General features: G+C 37.2%; 1 protein-coding gene across 1 annotated transcript; it reads right to left on the reverse strand.

The window, feature by feature from the left end:
• Positions 1–15,543: 15,543 nt before the first annotated feature.
• Positions 15,544–16,470, reverse strand: LOC127114129 (uncharacterized). The gene is made up of 2 exons (XM_051046521.1): positions 16,246–16,470; positions 15,544–16,203 (listed from the first exon to the last, which is right to left on the reverse strand). Exons 1-2 carry the CDS (start codon positions 16,468–16,470, stop codon positions 15,544–15,546), a joined length of 885 nt encoding a protein of 294 aa, XP_050902478.1.
• Positions 16,471–20,167: the final 3,697 nt, after the last annotated feature.

Raw genomic sequence — 20,167 nt, forward strand, 5'->3', positions numbered from 1 at the left:
CTGCTTGGCTTAAAAATAAACAAACACAATCATTGCCTCTTAAGGAGGACTTCAGACATTTATTTGCCCGGCCCGGTAACAACCGGGTCTCCAGACTACATGAAGTCAAGAGGACTTACCTCAATGCAAGTTGCTTAAGCAACGCAAAGCAAAAGTTCACAAGGAACTGAGCAACTAAAGTACCTGGAAACAATCCAACACAGTCAGTATTCAATCAGACAAATTGTACAGCAAACAATCAAACAGTCTAAACAATACAACACAAAGCAAGCTCAAGGCTTAAGCCCAAGCTCCAACACCTACAAAACAATGTTATGTTAGTGTACAAACATCCACAACATCAATTAAAATCAACTTGTATCATTCTCCATGTACATGATGCTTTTGATCCTGAAAAATCAAGCAAATATTAGCAACTAGACCACTAGGCCAAGCCTAGGGTCCCAAAGCAAGAAAAAAGTTAAAACAGCAAGGTATCCACCATCCAACATCACATTAACATCAAACAAGAGCAAACATCCTTGGTCTCATGTCTATATCATCCATTATGTTCAATTCATGCACAAAACAATCCATATTGGTTCAAATGAAGCACCAAATATACAAACAGAAGTATTGCATTCAAAGCCATGCCAAAACACATCCAAAAATTCTCAAATTAAATACACCTAAACAGGGGGCAATCAAGGTCTACCATGTCAAATTTGAGCTCAATTGGGCAAATAGAACCATGTCAATGAAAATCAACAAAAACAGACACAATTTCATGCTTCAATTCACACCATCAATGCATACATCCAATTCAAAAATTCATATCTCATTGAAAACAAAAAAGAAATGGATGAGACCAAAACAGGGAGGTCACACAACGTGTCTAGTTCATGCATATCAAATTTCATGGCCATACAATACAATATGAGGATTTCCCAATCAATCTACCAACATGTGTCACATGAGCTTGCAATTTCAATCACCAGAAATGAAAAATCATGATCAATTAGAAAAGGCAGTGAAAAATCCTACAAAAATTCATCAAGCATCCTAACATGTCAACAAGTCATCATGCAAAATTTCAGCCAATTCCAACATGTATAGGTCATCCAATTAAATTCAACAAGTTGACATCAAGAGGTGTGACACAAATTGTCACACCTAAGTTCCAGAATTTGCTGCTCTCTAACCAGGTATCAAAAATTCATGAAATTTACATATAAATAATCCTCAATGAGTCAAGAACCACCACAAAAATTTCCAAGAATTTCTTTTATACTATGAGCATTTCACATTGAATTTGGTAGAATGTATCAAAAATGAGCACATGTGAAACAAGCCTAGGTCAAACAATAATTATTACCATGCACAACTTTGACCAATAGGTCAAAAAAATTCTACATTCAACAAGGAAGTCAAAGAAAAAATTCTCACATTTTTCTGAATTTTTTATGATTTTATATGAATTTTAAGGTGTTAGTGATTTTTTAGAATTTTTATGAATTTTCTAAAGTGTTTATAATTTTTTAAGGATTTATTTGAATTAATATAATTAAATTGGATGAATTATTAATGGCATCGTGTAGTTAACGAAACAGTGGCGCGGCAAACAGGTTGTTTAAAAATTTAAATGAAAACACGGATCAAACAGTAAACATAATTCAACAATTCATCTTCTTCTTCGAGCGGCATTACCGTGTTCATCAACGGCAGCTTCGACTTTGCTCATTTCATCACCAAATTTAACAAATTAATAACCATTGGAAAGGTCTCGACGCATAGATCATGAATATGTAACCTAATCAACCTAAATCTAATCGTATAAACCGGATCGATAACTTAAAGTTTCTCATTCAAAGCTTCGAGTCGCGATTTCTCTCAACTCGCTCAATCATTTTTCAAACCAATTGCTACATGTTAACCTATGACAAATGACCTACACAACGCATATGACAATTGGCAAAATCGTGAGACTCGAATTTTGAGTACCTTGAGATTGCAGTGGAGTTCTTGTTGTTCTTGAGCTTCAATTCCACGAAACAGAAGTAGTATATGCTGGTGGAAGTGAGATGCAAAGCCTAGGTTCACTCGATTTCGCTCCTAATGCTTGAATTCACGATTCACCATGGATGATGCACTTTTAGGACAGTCACGAATCCACACTCCTTGCCTTCCAATCTTCACAAACAGTTGGAGATATTGATGAGAGGAGATGAATGCAAAAAGAAATTCCAAGATTCATCAACAATTGATGAAGATTGATGAATTTGAAGTTTTGGATTGTTCTTGAAGAATTTGAGAATTGGAGAGGTTTTTGATCCAATCTTGGTGAATGTGCAATTCTGTTGTGATTAGGCAATGATTTAGATTATATACATGAGCTTAATCATCCACTAATCCACTTAATTAGCAATTTGGAAATGTTAAGTGAAATTGGTTATTAACAAGTGAGGGCATAATTGTAACTTCCACATGACAGCACATGCCAGCTCAAATTTGGTTCCAACAAGTCCAAAATACCATATGTAATGTGTAGAAACAATTCTCATTTCAATTGGTCATGTATTTTGCAATTTCACCCTTTGATGGCATAATGTCCAATTTCAACCATTGCACTTTTCAAACCAAAACTCAATTTGCAAAGCCTAGCCATGAAATGAGGATTCAAACACATTCTAAATGTCATTCCTGAGGTGTTGGAAAAAGTCCCATTCAAAAATTCCAATTATTTTGACATTTGGACGATTTTGCCCCTGGTCCAATTCAGCTGTCCAGTTGAAAAGTGACTTTTTGCCTTGGCCATTTTTGGGAAAATCCAATGATGCACCCTCAAAGTACATGTCAAATGGAGTTTGTGCATATAAAGAACTTGTAATTTGGACAAAGTATGTGGTAGTTATGGCCTCCTGATTACGGTCTTTTCTGAAATTCACTGAGCCATATCTTGCAAACCACACATTGGATTTTCAAGTTCTTGGACTTTTTGGAAAGGTGAGAACAAGATCTACATCTGTCATGTTGAACAATTTTTCATTTGAAGCTTCCTTGGACATCTGTTTTTGAGGTCAAAAACTTTCCATTTTTGGAAACTTCAGCTACAAGTCACTTTCTATTTTTGGCAGTTTTTGTCCTGACTTGATTTTCTTCATTCTTAAGCTTTGAGATGTCATATAACACTTGTTCCAACATGAATGAAGTGTGTCTAACTCATTTCCACCTCCAAATCCACCAGATCATGTACAGTTGACCACAGTTGACTTTTCATCTGATAGATGAATCTGGCAATGCATAGATCAAACTGAGCCCCAATCTTCAACTGAAATGGCTCAAGGGTGATACCCTAGCCTCCATAAGCACCATATAATCACAAAATGATCCTCATCTCCTTCATAAACCCCATCTCCTGATCCAGCCCTGACTGGCCCAATACAACTGATTAGGGTTGACCAGTGGTCAAAACCCTATTCTCAAGGAATCTTCTTCAATCTTCTGATGATACCCAACCATGATGATGATGATGTATCAATTCAATCAATATGAAGACCAATATCCTTGAGAATCCTGAAACCCTAATTCACGGCCCAATCCTCAGATGGCCATGATCAGTCAGTAAACCCTAGGCTTGCACCTTCTGACTTCCTCATCTTCTGATCAAGACTTGGGAAGATAGCTTGCACTATGTAACCACATGTTATGCAATATAAAATGCCTAATGACCTAAAATGATATGCAAAAAATGTTAATGCTAGTCCCAAGAGAGGAGGGCAAATTTTGAGGTGTTACACATACCAATGCTCGAATGAAAACTATTGTTGTAGGTAAACTCAATCAAAGGTAAATAACAATCCCAAGCACCTCCTTTTTCCAAAACACAAGCCCTCAAAAGATCCTCTAGTGACTGAATCGTCCTCTCAGTCTGACCATCAGTCTGCGGATGATATGCAGAACTCAATCTCAGCTTAGTTCCCAAAGCCTTCTGCAAACCTTCCCAGAACTTCGATGTAAATCTAGGATCTCTGTCCGAAACAATACTCGACGGAATACCATGCAAACTTACAATCTTCTCAATATACAATTCAGCTAATCTCTCTAACGGATAATCCATTCTGATCGGAATGAAATGAGCCGATTTTGTCAATCTGTCAACAATCACCCAAATAGCTTCAGAATTCTTACTTGTCCTCGGTAAACCAGAAACAAAATCCATACTGATACTATCCCACTTCCACTCTGGAATAGCCAATGGTTGCATTAGCCCAGACGGCTGCTGATGCTCAATCTTTGACTTCTGACAAGTCAAACAAGAATAAACAAAACTCGCAATTTCTCTTTTCATTCCCGGCCACCAAAATAACTTTTTCAAATCATGATACATCTTCGTAGCTCCAGGATGAATACTCAGGCCACTACGATGTCCTTCCTCAAGAATACGCTTCTTAAGTTCGGTAACATCCGGAATACACACCCGATTACCAAATTTCAGAACACCATTCTCATCAACTCTGAATTCACCACCTTGACCTTGATTTACTAAAGTCAACTTATCAACCAAAAGCACGTCGGATTTCTGACCCTCTCTAATCTCATCCAGAATACCACTCGTCAACTTCAACATTCCCAGTTTAATACTATTGTGAGTACTCTCACACACCAAACTCAAGTCTCTAAACTGCTCAATTAAATCCAATTCCCTAACCATTAACATAGACATATGCAATGATTTCCGACTCAATGCATCAGCCACTACGTTTGCTTTACCCGGATGGTAATTCAAACCAAAGTCATAATCCTTCAGGAACTCTAACCATCTCCTCTGTCTCATATTTAGCTCTTTCTGATCAAACAAATACTTTAAACTTTTATGGTCACTGAAAACCTCAAATCTTGACCCGTACAAGTAATGCCTCCATAACTTCAGAACAAATACCACAGCTGCCAACTCTAAATCGTGCGTCGGATAGTTCTTCTCATGAACCCTCAGCTGTCTCGAAGCATAAGCTATAACCTGCTTATTCTGCATCAACACACCACCCAAACCCAACAATGAAGCATCACAGTAAACCTCAAATGGTTCCGACGAACTCGGTAATATCAGAATAGGAGCAGTAGTCAACCTTCTCTTTAACTCTTGGAAACCTTCTTCACATTTTGAGTCCCAAACAAACGCTTGCCCCTTTCTAGTCAACATCGTCAACGGTAACGCCAACTTAGAAAATCCCTCGATGAATTTCCTATAATAACCTGCAAGTCCAAGAAAACTCCTTATCTCAGAAACTGACTTCGGAGCTTCCCACTTAGATACCGCTTCTATCTTAGAAGGATCAACAGCAACACCGCCTCTTGAAATCACATGACCAAGAAAACTAACCTCTTCTAACCAAAATTCACACTTAGACAGTTTAGCAAATAACTTCTTTTCTCGGAGAACTTCTAAAACCATTCTCAAATGCTCAGCATGTTCTTCTTCAGATTTCGAATACACCAAAATATCGTCAATAAACACCACAACAAACTGATCTAGGTACGGATGGAAAATCCTATTCATATACTCCATAAACACTCCAGGCGCATTAGTCACACAAAAAGGCATTACAGAATACTCGTAATGTCCATACCTTGTTCTGAAAGCAGTCTTCTGAATATCCTCAGTTTTCACACGTATCTGATGATACCCTGATCTCAAATCTATTTTGCTGAACACACTCGCACCAACCAACTGATCCATCAAATCATCAATCCTCGGCAAAGGATACCGATTCTTGATCGTCACTTTATTCAGTTTCCTGTAGTCTACACACAACCTCATAGTACCTTCTTTCTTCTTAACCAATAACACTGGTGCACCCCACGGTGACACACTCAGACGAATAAATTTCTTATCCAACAGATCTTCCAACTGACTCTTCAATTCCGTTAACTCAACAGTAGACATACGGTACGGAGCCATCGATATCGGCATAGTACCAGGTACCAAATCAATCGAGAACTCAACTTCACGCTCTGGCGGTAATTCGTTCACTTCTTCCGGAAACACATCAGGAAAATCACACACCACAGCTAGATCGCCAATCACCAGTTTCTCTTTAGCCTCCAAAGTCGCTAACAGCATAAACAACTCTGCCCCATCTGCTACTGCCTCATTCACCTGCCTCGTTGATAGAAACAAACTCTTTCCTTCCTCAATCTCAGGAAAGATCACAGTCTTATCAAAACAGTTGATAGAAACTCGGTTACACACCAACCAGTTCATACCCAGAATAACATCAATCTGCACTAGTGGAAGACACACTAGGTCCATCCCAAAGTCTCTACCAAAAATACTCAAAGGACAATTTAAACAAACTGAAGTAGTAGTCACTGAACCCTTCGCAGGAGTATCAATCACCATACTTCCAAGCATCTCAGATATCTCTAACTTAAGTTTCACAGCACAATCCAAAGATATAAAGGAATGAGTCGCACCTGTGTCAATAATAGCTACAAGAGGAAAGCCATTAATATAACACGTACCTCGGATCAAACGATCATCTGCAGAAGTCTCAGAACCCGATAAAGCAAAGACCTTGCCTCCCGACTGGTTCTCTCTCTTCGGCTTAGGACACTGTGGACTAATATGACCCACCTCTCCACAGTTGAAACAAGTCACAGTCTTCGACCGGCACTCTGCAGCCAAATGACCACCTTTTCCACACTTGAAACACTTCTTCTCATTACTGGTACACTCATGGATACGATGTCCAGCCTGACCACATCTGAAACACTTAGCAGGGGCACTGGAGTCTCCTCCACTAGGCCTCTTCATCCCACTCTGTCGCTGGAAACCTTTGCCAGCTGCATACGGTTTCCCACGATCATTCTGATTCTTGCCTTTCCTATCAACCCTTTGCTGATAGCTCTCTGCTCTAGCCTTGGAATCCTGTTCAAAAATCCTGCAACAGTCAACCAAGTCAGAAAACACTCTGATCCGCTGATACCCAATAGCCTGCTTAATCTCGGGACGCAACCCGTTCTTAAACTTCACACACTTTGAAAATTCCCCAGTAGCCTCGTTATAGGGAGTGTAATACTTCGACAGTTCTGTGAACTTAGCAGCATACTCAGTAACAGACCTGTTACCCTGTTTCAATTCCAAGAATTCTATCTCTTTCTTTCCTCTGACATCCTCTGGAAAGTACTTCCTCAGGAATCTCTCTCTGAACACAGCCCAAGTGATCTCAGCATTCCCAGCAGCTTCCAACTCAGTGCGGGTAGCAACCCACCAATCATCTGCTTCCTCTGACAGCATATGCGTACCGAACCTGACCTTCTAGTTATCGGCACACTCAGTCACTCGGAAGATCCTCTCGATCTCCTTCAACCATTTCTGAGCACCATCTGGATCGTATGCTCCCTTGAACATTGGAGGATTATTCTTCTGGAACTCACTCAGCTGACGAGCAGCTCCCATTCCCACAACATTCGGATTTCCCCCAAGTACTCCAGCTAACATACCCAGAGCCTCAGCAATCGCAGCATCATCTCTACCTCTTCCAGCCATCTCTATTCTGAAAACCCAACAAGCTAAAACAATAAGTACTGATAGGGTTACACAACACCTATCCCGTACAGGGGAACAGAATAATTTCGACTCGACTCGACCGACTATGCTCTGATACCACTAATGTAACACCCTTCTAAAATACCCCAAAATATTTAATTAAAATAGCAATATGTCAATCAGAGTAATTATGCAACTAAGGGTGTCACACAATCATTTCACACCATTTTCCAAAATATCCTGTCATGCTCATTTATTTAATCAAAATAACACATTCGCATAATACGCAGCGGATACAAACTAACAATATTCAAAACCATGTAATACATTACATGTAAAGTTGTTCAACAATCAAATGAAAACATAACAAAACATCCCGTCCCGATGTTACATCTACCAGAGCATGACCCACTAAGGAACTACACTAGACTCCAAGGACTAGCTTCTACTCAATCACTGCTCGTTACCTGAAACATAGTTGTAAGGGTGAGTTCCTCAATCGATATAATAAGCATTATAAATTAACATGTAATGCCAAGTAATTTAACACATTAATCACCCTAATCACATCGCACATTCGGTAACGGCACATCAATTCAATTATCATACTCAATACAAATACAACTCATGCTCATACTCAATATCAACACAAACACACGTATAATATTGGAATACATCCATTCATATTATACGCCATACACATATTATGCAATGAGACTCCATGCATGCGGTACCGACTATTTGTGAACATATAGTTCACCTCACCGTCCAAATCCAGGCACGGCTACCAAGCCCACTAGTCCCACTCATTTGAGACTTAGTGACTCACTCACTAATTCCTCACCATGGGAATTAGCTACCACCCCAAGGGCCATGCTATGCACGCTAATTCACCTAGCATGCAAACATCAACAACAGTCCATAATGACTAACTCACTAATTCCTCACCATGGGAATTAGCTACCACCATAAAGGCCACAATATGCATGCTAATCACCTAGCAATGCTAACTCATCAACCATAATTCAAGAATAGACATATGCTCACACTCTAAGCCATAAAACAATCTATCCACCAATGCACACATAACTGATACATTCACAGGATCATGCATATCATCACACATCATCAGTATTTTATCACATAAGCATATCAGATCATGCCAAAGAACAACCACAGTATTAGCACACTCTACTAATACCTATACTACCCAAAACAACGAGAAATGATCCCTAATATATCATACATCAGCTGAATTACGTGACTCAGCTGAACAGCTAAAAACTGCACAACAACAGCTCAGGAAAATCACAATCCTGCCCATACGCGTATTGCCTAGTCCCATACGCGTATGGCCCATTTCTCAGCCAAAACCCATACGCGTAACACCATCCCATACGCGTATGCTACGCGTACCACATCCCCATACGCGTACCAACAGAGACCAAAACACGTTCAAAACCTCATCTTCCTCATCCATACGCGTATTGCCTAGTGCCATACGCGTACCAGACCATCTCATACGCGTATTGCCTAGTGCCATACGCGTATGACCAGAAACCAGAATTTCCAGATCTGCAATGGCTTTCTCTGCTACGAGGTCTATCCCATTCAACCGTCCACAGTCCAATTTTTCCCATTATTCGTTCATATTATCTAACACAATTCATGTCTTATTCAATCTCACAAATCCTAACACTATTGCATCTAATTCCTACGAATTTCCTTCAATTTTAATCTAGATTCGTTCATCCCAAAAGTTCACAATTTTCAGCATAATTATTCCAATCAGAGGTAATTCAATGGTTTATCACTACCCATTACATATTATCCCATAATACCCATTAAACGATGATAAACCCCCCTTACCTGAGTTAATCCGGCAAATCTCTGAGCTTCAGGCTTTCCTTCCTCTCTTCAACCCTTGTTCTCTGGCTCTCTTTGCCCCTTTTCCACTTTTCTGTCCCTTTTTTTTCCTTTTTCACGTGAAAAATAAACCTTTTACCAAATGGGACCTTTTCTAAATTCCAACTTATATATTTTCCAATAATTATTATTCCAATAATAATAATAATAATAATCCAATAATTCCAATTATTTAATTAAATTAATAAATATATTATTAACTTAAATTAAATAATTATCTTATTTTATCGGGGTGTTACAACTCTCCCCCACTAAAAGAGTTTTCGTCCTCGAAAACATACCTCAAGCGAACAACTCAGGATAAGACTCCTTCATCTGACTCTCAAGTTCCCAAGTCACATTGCCACCTGCTGGTCCTCCCCAAGCTACCTTCACCAAGGCAATCTCTTTACCCCGCAACTGCTTCAACTCTCGATCCTCAATCCTCATAGGTGATGTTTCAACAGTCAGGTTATCTCTCACCTGTACATCATCCACTTGGACCACATGCGACGGATCAGGAATGTATCTCCTCAACTGAGACACATGGAAAACCTCATGTAAATTCGCAAGTGACGGCGGTAAAGCGATACGATAGGCTACCTCTCCTATCCTCTCCAAAATCTGATAAGGACCAATAAATCGAGGTGTCAACTTCTTCGACTTCAAAGCTCGACCAACCCCAGTTATCGGAGTAACACGGAGAAACACATGGTCTCCCTCTTGAAACTCAAGTGACTTCCTCCTCTTGTCGTGATAACTCTTCTGACGACTCTGAGCAATTCTCATCTTCTCCTGAATCATCTTAATCTTTTCCGTAGTTTGTTGAACAATCTCTAGTCCAACCACAGCACTCTCACCGGACTCATACCAACATAAAGGTGTCCGACATCTCCTACCATACAAAGCTTCAAACGGTGCCATACCAATGCTCGAATGAAAACTATTGTTGTAGGTAAACTCAATCAAAGGTAAATAACAATCCCAAGCACCTCCTTTTTCCAAAACACAAGCCCTCAAAAGATCCTCTAGTGACTGAATCGTCCTCTCAGTCTGACCATCAGTCTGCGGATGATATGCAGAACTCAATCTCAGCTTAGTTCCCAAAGCCTTCTGCAAACCTTCCCAGAACTTCGATGTAAATCTAGGATCTCTGTCCGAAACAATACTCGACGGAATACCATGCAAACTTACAATCTTCTCAATATACAATTCAGCTAATCTCTCTAACGGATAATCCATTCTGATCGGAATGAAATGAGCCGATTTTGTCAATCTGTCAACAATCACCCAAATAGCTTCAGAATTCTTACTTGTCCTCGGTAAACCAGAAACAAAATCCATACTGATACTATCCCACTTCCACTCTGGAATAGCCAACGGTTGCATTAGCCCAGACGGCTGCTGATGCTCAATCTTTGACTTCTGACAAGTCAAACAAGAATAAACAAAACTCGCAATTTCTCTTTTCATTCCCGGCCACCAAAATAACTTTTTCAAATCATGATACATCTTCGTAGCTCCAGGATGAATACTCAGGCCAAAACAACGGGAAATGATCCCTAATATATCATACATCAGCTGAATTACGTGACTCAGCTGAACAGCTAAAAACTGCACAACAACAGCTCAGGAAAATCACAATCCTGCCCATACGCGTATTGCCTAGTCCCATACGCGTATGGCCCATTTCTCAGCCAAAACCCATACGCGTAACACCATCCCATACGCGTATGCTACGCGTACCACATCCCCATACGCGTACCAACAGAGACCAAAACACGTTCAAAACCTCATCTTCCTCATCCATACGCGTATTGCCTAGTGCCATACGCGTACCAGACCATCTCATACGCGTATTGCCTAGTGCCATACGCGTATGACCAGAAACCAGAATTTCCAGATCTGCAATGGCTTTCTCTGCTACGAGGTCTATCCCATTCAACCGTCCACAGTCCAATTTTTCCCATTATTCGTTCATATTATCTAACACAATTCATGTCTTATTCAATCTCACAAATCCTAACACTATTGCATCTAATTCCTACGAATTTCCTTCAATTTTAATCCAGATTCGTTCATCCCAAAAGTTCACAATTTTCAGCATAATTATTCCAATCAGAGGTAATTCAATGGTTTATCACTACCCTAAACCCTAAACCCTAATTTTTGTGCTTATAAGGTTAAAGATTTAAGTCTTTTATATTTTAATTTTTGTAATTGAATTGCTTATTTAAAAAAAAGGATAAAACATAGGTGGAGTTCCAATGATATTTTTTGTGCTTTTTTACATTCATAACGTGATATTTGTCTAAAACATAACGTCACAATCAGATCCTCTAGCAAAACATGACTGTGTCGTACATTTATTTTTCCAAAAATGGGAGATTAACTCCACATGTTATATCATGAATGGAAAACAGTTCTAACAACATATAAGCAATTGTACATAAGTTTAGTCCTTTAAAAAAATGTTAATCTAAAAGATCGAATCTCAATCTCCGTTTGTTCTTCATTCTATGTTTTTTTAACACATTGTAAAATTCAACTCCCTCTATCTCAAATTATAAATCATTTTCTCTAAACTTACGTACAATTGCTTATATACCGTTAGAACTATTTTCCTGAAAACCCTAAACCCTAAACCTTAAATATATATATATATATATATATATATATATATATATATATATATATATATATATATATATATATATACACACACATATATATATATATGTATATATAAGGTTAAAGATTTAAGTCTTTTTTATTTTAATTTTTGTAATTGAATTTTTTATTTAAAAAAAAGGATAAAACATAGGTGCAGTTCCAATGATATTTTTGGTGCTTTTTTTCATTCATAATGTGATATTTGTCTAAAACTTTACGTCACAGTCAGATCCTCTACCAAAACATTACTGTGTCGTACATTTATTTTTCCAAAAATGGGAGATTAACTCCACATGTTATATCATGAATGGAAAACAGTTCTAACAGCATATAAGCAATTGTACATAAGTTTAGTCCTTTAAAAAAATGCTAATCTTCAAGATCGAATCTCATTCTCCGTTTGTTCTTCATTCTATGTTTTTTTAACACATTGTAAAATTCTACTCCCTCTATCTCAAATTATAAATCATTTTCTCTAAACTTACGTACAATTGCTTATATACTGTTAGAACTGTTTTCCCTAAAACCCTAAACCCTAAACCTTAAATATATATATATATATATATATATATATATATATATATATATATATATATATATATATATATATATATATATATATATATATATATATATATATATATATATATATATATATATATATATATATATATATATATATATATATATATATAGGTTAAAGATTTAAGTCTTTTTTATTTTAATTTTTGTAATTTAATTGATTATTTTAAAAAAAGGATAAAACATAGGTGCAGTTCCAATGATATTTTTGGTGCTTTTCTTCATTCATAAGGTGATATCTGTATAAAACTTAACGTCACATTCAGATCCTCTAACAAAACATGACTGTGTCGTAGATTTATTTTTCGAAAAATGGGAGATTAACTCCACATGTTATATCATGAACGGAAAACAGATATAACAGCATATAAGCAATTGTACATAAGAAAATGCTAATCTAAAATATCGAATCTCATTCTTCGTTTGTTCTTCATTCTATGTTTTTTTAACACATTGTAAAATTCTACTCCCTCTATCTCAAATTATAAATCATTTTCTCTAAACTTACGTACAATTGCTTATATACTATTAGAATTGTTTTCCCGAAAACCCTAAACCCTAAACCTTAAATACATACATATATATATATATATATATATATATATATATATATATATATATATATATCTATATATATATATATATATATATATATATATATATATATATCTATATATATATATATATATATATATATATCTATATATATATATATATATATATATATATATATATCTATATATATATATATATATATATATATATATATATATATATATCTATATATATATATATTATATATATATATATATATATATATCTATATATATATATATATATATATATATATATATATATATATATATATATATATATATATATATATATATATATATATATATATATATATATATATATATATATATATAAGGTTTAAGATTTAAGTCTTTTTTATTTTAATTTTTGTAATTGAATTATTTATTTAAAACAACGGATAAAACATAGGTGTTGTTCCAATGATATTTTTTGTGCTTTTTTTCATTCATAAGGTGATATCTGTCTAAAACTTAACGTCACATTCAGATCCTCTACCAAAACATGATTGTGTCGTACATTTATTTTTCCAAAAATGGGAGATTAACTCCACATGTTATATCATTAATGGAAAACAGTTCTAACAGCATATAAGCAATTGTACATAAGTTTAGTCCTTTAAAAAAATGCTAATCTAAAAGATCGAATCTCATTCTCCGTTTGTTCTTCATTCTATGTTTTTTTTAACACATTGTAAAATTTCACTCCCTCTATCTCATATTATAAATCATTTTCTCTAAACTTACGTACAATTGCTTATATACTGTTAGAACAGTTTTCCCGAAAACCCTAAACCCTAAATCTTAAATATATATACATATATATATATATATATATATATATATATATATATATATATATATATATATATATATATATATATATATATATATATATATATATATATATATGATATTCTAGTAACAGACTATCTATGTCACACTGGATGTTATGACATCCAATTCTGCACAGACTGGTAATGTATGCAGAAAGTAAAGGTAAAAAATAGTAAATGACACAGAGAATTGTTTACCCAGTTCGATGACAAACACACCTACTCTGGGGGCTACCAAGCCAGGGAGGAAATCCACTATAAGAGGTATTAATACAGGACTTAAACCACCAGTTTAATCCTATCACTTAAGACCTACCCAATGCAATTTCAATCTAAACTAAGACCTGAGTACCTACTCACTCCCCCTCAATCACAGCAGTGATTACAACCATTAAGGATTTTAAAGTCAGTGGTGAAGATATACTTCAAACAACTCTTGATTGTGCTTAAAAGCTTTAATAATGAAACACAACACTCACGCTTAAAAGGTTAGTGTGACACAACAATTACAACTCAATAAACACCCTAGTCCAATGCAATCATCTAGGTGATAATTGCTTGGCTCACAAGTACAACCTAATTCAAGACACAATGAAAGTAAAGCAATGATATATAATGATATATTGAATTCTTCACGCTTCAAATTGCTCAAATGCTGAAAGTAGGATGGCCATCCTTTTATAATGCAGTACTTGGGCCTTGAACTTGAATTTCATAAAATTAGGGTTAAGCAAGTTAACCTAATTTCCACACATTAGGGTGCTAACCAATAGACTATATGCTAGGTCTCTTAATTTTAGCACAGCTGTTAGTTTCCTGAAAATCAGCCTGGGATAAATACTGAAACATAACAGAAAAATTAGCCTATACTTTAGCATCTGCTGTCAGGGATGAATGTCATAACATTCAGTTTGACATCCAGAAAATGTTGTCATGAATGAATGTCATAGCATTCAGTTTGACATCCAGTAAATCCTGTATTAGCTAATCCTGTAGCATACTACTTAAGCATGTCATGACATCAGTCAAGACATCTAAGTACAGTAAGTGTTTTAACATAAAATGCAGCCAATCAAAAACATCTACAAACTCCCCCTTTGGCAAATTTTTGGCTAAAACAACTTGGCATCACAACAGAGTTCACAGCAGCAGAAAGCACACATCCAAGCAGAGAATCAAATTAGCTAATACACTTAGAAAACATAGAAGTTAAACTTCAAACAGCAGCAACACAAGAGAAGATCAAGCAGAGAGCAAACAGCAACATAACCTCTTGTTTAGAGGACCTTCAACTTCAAAGAAATCTGTTGTCTTGGGGTACAAGTGTTACTACCCCTTTTTGTCAAAAATGTTGCCAAAGCAACACTTAATATTACATACCAAAAAAATAAAAATACAAGCAATTATCAGAAACACACGAAATGTTCTAGTCATCTGACTCAGAGTCAGCATCATCATCTCCATCATCAGGACTGGCATATGCTTCTCCCTCTTCACCTTGTCTTTCAGCTTCTTCTACAACAGCAGCAGCTTCACCAAATTCTCCACAATCAACTAGCACATCACCTTCAGTCATCTCCAAAGAGCTAATCAATTTTTCCAAGTTCAGCTTCGTTGCCTCTAATTCCCTGCAGGTTTCTTTGAGCATTGCAATGACAGCAGCTTTACGTGGCTGATTGCTTACACGTGATGTCTCACCTGATGTCATGACAATGTCAGGGACATGGGTACCTAGGAACAACTTATGATTGAAAGACATAGGGCTGTCTCTTTTCTTCACATAATCATTCTCAATTAAGATGTTTGGAAACTGATTCAAAACAATACCACAGATGAGAGAAGGAAAGGCTATAGGACCCTTCACACTGAAGCTTCCTGCATGCTTCAAAGTTTGATCAAAAATATAGGAGCCATAGTCAAATTTGGATTTGGTTCCAACAACATATATAAAATTTCCAAGCATTACAGCAATTGTAGATTTATGAGTGGTGGGCACCCAGTTAGCAACTCCAATCTTGTGCAGCATTGCATACTTGACACTCAGTTTACTTGCCACCAATTTTCCTTTGAGAGGCCACTTCCTTACCTGATTAGCAGTGATGACTTGACAGATTTTGTTGTCAGTCACCTCAAGCTCAGGTTGAGCTTCATCAGGCCTTCCCAAATACTTGTTGATCACTGAAGGAGAGAAATTTACACACTTGCCTCTCACATACACTTTCCTGAATTCCTTAGACTTGCCATCAACACATTCTTCAGACAAATTAACAATAAATTCCTTTACCAACATCTCATAGTACTTTGAAAACTGAGTCACAGTCTTCATTAAACCATCCTCTTGAATAAGATCCATAATATCCTTACAGTCTAGGACATTCTAAGCTAATTCCCTTTCCAAAGCCAGCCTCTTCTGATAAACATATTTCCACCTATTTACACTTGAAGCAAAATGAAAAGATATGTTGTCAATTGGTACCTCAGGGACACTAGCTGCAAGCTTGCTAGTGGTTGGCTTCTTCTTTGACAGAATGTCAGAGACATTCAAGGAACATCTGAGTCAGACTCAACAACTATAAACTTGGTCTTGTTTTTCTTTGGCACCACTTTGCTCCAAGATTTGGTTGGACCATGAACTTTCCTCTTGAGGGAACTCTCGACTGCCACCGTTGTCTTGGAAGAGGTTGGAACATCGATCTTCTTTCTGGGGGACCTTTGAGCCACAATTTTCTTTTCTCTCCCAATCCTAACCCTTTTTGCTATGCTAGGGAGGACAGAGGACAACAGCTCATTATTAGAAAATTTCTCCAGGTCTACTATTTCAGCCTCACAGTTAGGGTTGTCACTGACATCATGAGTGACATGAACTTCCTCACCAACCACATTATCTAAGGGTTTGTCAACATTTGACTCCTTATGGGCATCAGTTTGCTCAACATCATCAGAGATATCCTTTCCTAAAGACTCAGTATTTTCTTGATCAGCAACACTATCAGGTTCAATAGTGTTTAAGGGAATGGAAACCCCAGGGACCTCATGATTTCCAGACAGTATTCCAGTCACTATAGTGGCAATGGCATTGTGAACATACCTGGAACCTTCTTTGGTTCGTTCCTCAAGAACGATGGATGAGGAGAAGCCTGATACAGTTTCTTTAGGTCTTCTTGCATGTGGGGTATTCATAGAGTCAGCAACAGGATCTTCTCTGTTAGGGTTGCTTGGTTCAGCGCTAGGAGAACAAGGCATGTTCTTGGAAGGAGAAGAGTTGGATTGTTGAGACATGATGAGCATCTTAGAGACGAAATGAAAAATTTCTCCGAGAGGATGCTTGCGTGAATGGAAGTTGAAAGAGTGGAAGAAGTAACGCTTGTTGCAAGTGAAATAACTATTATCTGTTGACCAATCAGAGCACACTTTCAATTGTTTAATACTTTGAAATATTAAATAGTAAATTCCTAACATCCTTAGTTGTTATAATTCCTCTGAAAGACATATTCCCAACTTGCCCCTTAAATTTTCAAACTGAGTAGCATCCAAAGCCTTTGTAAATATGTCAGTAAGTTGTAGTTCAGTTGCCACATGTTCCAAGGTAATCACTTTGTCTTCTACCAGATCTCTTATAAAGTGATGTCTAATGTCAATATGTTTGGTCCTGTTGTGTTGGATAGGATTCTTTGAAATGTTGATGGCACTGAGATTGTCACAGAACAATGTCATGACATTCTGAGTGACATTGTACTCAGTCAGCATCTGTTTCATCCATACCAGTTGGGAACAACTTCTTCCAGCTACTATGTACTCAGCTTCTGTAGTGGATAATGATACACAGTTATGTTTCTTGCTGAACCAAGATATGAGATTGTTTCCCAAGAAGAAACATCCTCCTGATGTGCTTTTTCTGTCATCAGCACTCCCAGCCCAATCAGCATCACAATACCCAGATAAGATAGGCTCAGAGCCATGAGAGTAGAGCATATCATAATCACAAGTCCCATTAATATACTTGAGAATCCTCTTGACTTGATTTAAGTGACTCACTTTGGGTTCTGCTTGGTATCTAGCACACACACCAACTACATAGGCAATATCAGGTCTACTAGCAGTTAGATATAGTAGGCTACCTATCATGCTTCTATACAAGCATTGATCAATACTAGAACCTCCTTCATCTTTAGTTAACTTTAAATGAGTAGGTGCAGGAGTTCTTTTGTGACTAGCATTATCCATACCAAACTTCTTAACTATGTTCTTGGCATATTTGCTTTGGGAAGAAACATAAGTCAATTCCCCAACCAAACTGATTTCAAATTCAGATTGCATCTGGTTAACAAAATGTTTCACCATTCTATCTGACATTCCACCAAAGACAATATCATCCACATATATTTGGGAAATCATGATTTTTCCATCTTCATCCTTCACAAATAAAGTCTTATCTATCCCTCATTTTCTGTAACCATTAGTAGTCAGAAATCCAGTCAGCCTCTCATACCAAGCTCTAGGAGCTTGCTTCAATCCATACAGACTTTCCTCAACTTGTACACATGTTTTGGTAGATTAGGATCACTGAACCCTTTAGGTTGTACCACATAGAGTTCTTCATTCAAGTAGCCATTTAAAAAGGCACTCTTCACATCCATTTGGAACAATTTGAACTTCAGAATGCAGGCAACACCTAACAACAACCTTATTGACTCAAGTCTTGCAACAGGTGCAAAAATCTCATCAAAATCAACCCCTTCAAATTGAGTGTACCCTTGTGCCACTAGTCTTGCTTTATTCCTAGTGATTACTTCTTTCTCATCAGACTTGTTCTTGTAAATCCACTTGGTACCAATGATGTTAGTCCCTTCAGGTCTTGGAACTAACTCCCATACTTCATTCCTTTTAAACTGCTCCAGTTCATCTTGCATAGCATTGATCCAATATTCATCATTCAGAGCTTCTTTCACATTTTTAGGTTCAACCTTGGATACAAAGCAGGAATTTGAGCTATTCTCCCTTGATCTGGTAATCACACCACTATTGGGATCTCCTATGATAAGATCCTTAGGGTGGTCTTTCTGAATCCTGATAGAAGGCACCTTGTTGGATGCTTCTAACTCAAGTCCAGGAGGAGTATCCTGTACTTTTTCTGTTGAAGTCTCAAGGAATGTTCCAACATCCTCTATGACATTGGATTCTTCATCTTTATCATCAACAATAACATTTATGGATTCCATCAGGACATTAGTTCTGGAGTTGAAAACTCTGTATGCTCTGTTGTTAGTAGAGTATCCCAGGAATATACCCTCATCATTTTTGGGGTCCATTTTTCTTCTCTGTTCACGATCTGTAAGAATGTAACATTTGCTTCCAAAGATATGAAAGTACTTCACAGTAGGTTTTCTGCCTTTCCATATTTCATACAGAGTGGAAGAGGTTCCCTTTCTCAAGGTAACTCTGTTGTGAACATAACAATCTGTATTCATAGCTTCAACCCAAAAGTGCATAGGAAGCTTCTTTGCATGAATCATAGCTCTAGCAGATTCTTGAATAGTTCTGTTCTTCCTTTTGTCGCATCGCGCGATAAACCGGCGGGAAAACAAGAACAACAGAGCCGCCACCGTGCGTTATTTATCCCAAAAGAGGGAAAGGAAACGCTCGAAGTAAACCTGGGAAAGAACATGGTCTCGCGACCAAAGAGAATGGGTTCGGGAGTCGGTTATGCGAAGGGAAGGTATTAGCACCCCTACGCATCCGTAGTACTCTACGGGATCCACGCACACTAGAAAGGAAAATTGGTTGCTAAAACACTGCTCAAACTCACACACACTGGCTGAAAAGAGACAAAAGAAACTGACTGAAACTGACTCGGCAGGATATCGTATCCTGGGCCTACTTAGTCTATCGGGCATAGACATCAGAGTCGAAGTAGTTCGGAATGGGGAAACGACACATGCTCGCTAGGATATCGCATCCTATGCATACGTATCTTCTCGGACGAGAGAAGAATCAGAGCATTCGTAGCTCGGCTGACACACACACAAGCAAAGCGAACACAGGCAAACATG

This window comes from Lathyrus oleraceus, unplaced genomic scaffold, assembly GCF_024323335.1.
Source record: "Lathyrus oleraceus cultivar Zhongwan6 unplaced genomic scaffold, CAAS_Psat_ZW6_1.0 chrUn0388, whole genome shotgun sequence".
Classification (NCBI taxonomy): domain Eukaryota; kingdom Viridiplantae; phylum Streptophyta; class Magnoliopsida; order Fabales; family Fabaceae; genus Lathyrus; species Lathyrus oleraceus.

Excerpts from the sequence above, each read along its gene's own strand:
- LOC127114129 (XM_051046521.1), bottom strand. The coding sequence starts at position 16,470 with ATGGATCTTATTCAAGAGGATGGTTTAATGAAGACTGTGACTCAGTTT. Across the intron at positions 16,204-16,245 it reads AAGCTCAACCTGAGCTTGAG|GTAAGGAAGTGGCCTCTCAA; the intron begins GTGACTGACAAC and ends ACTGCTAATCAG.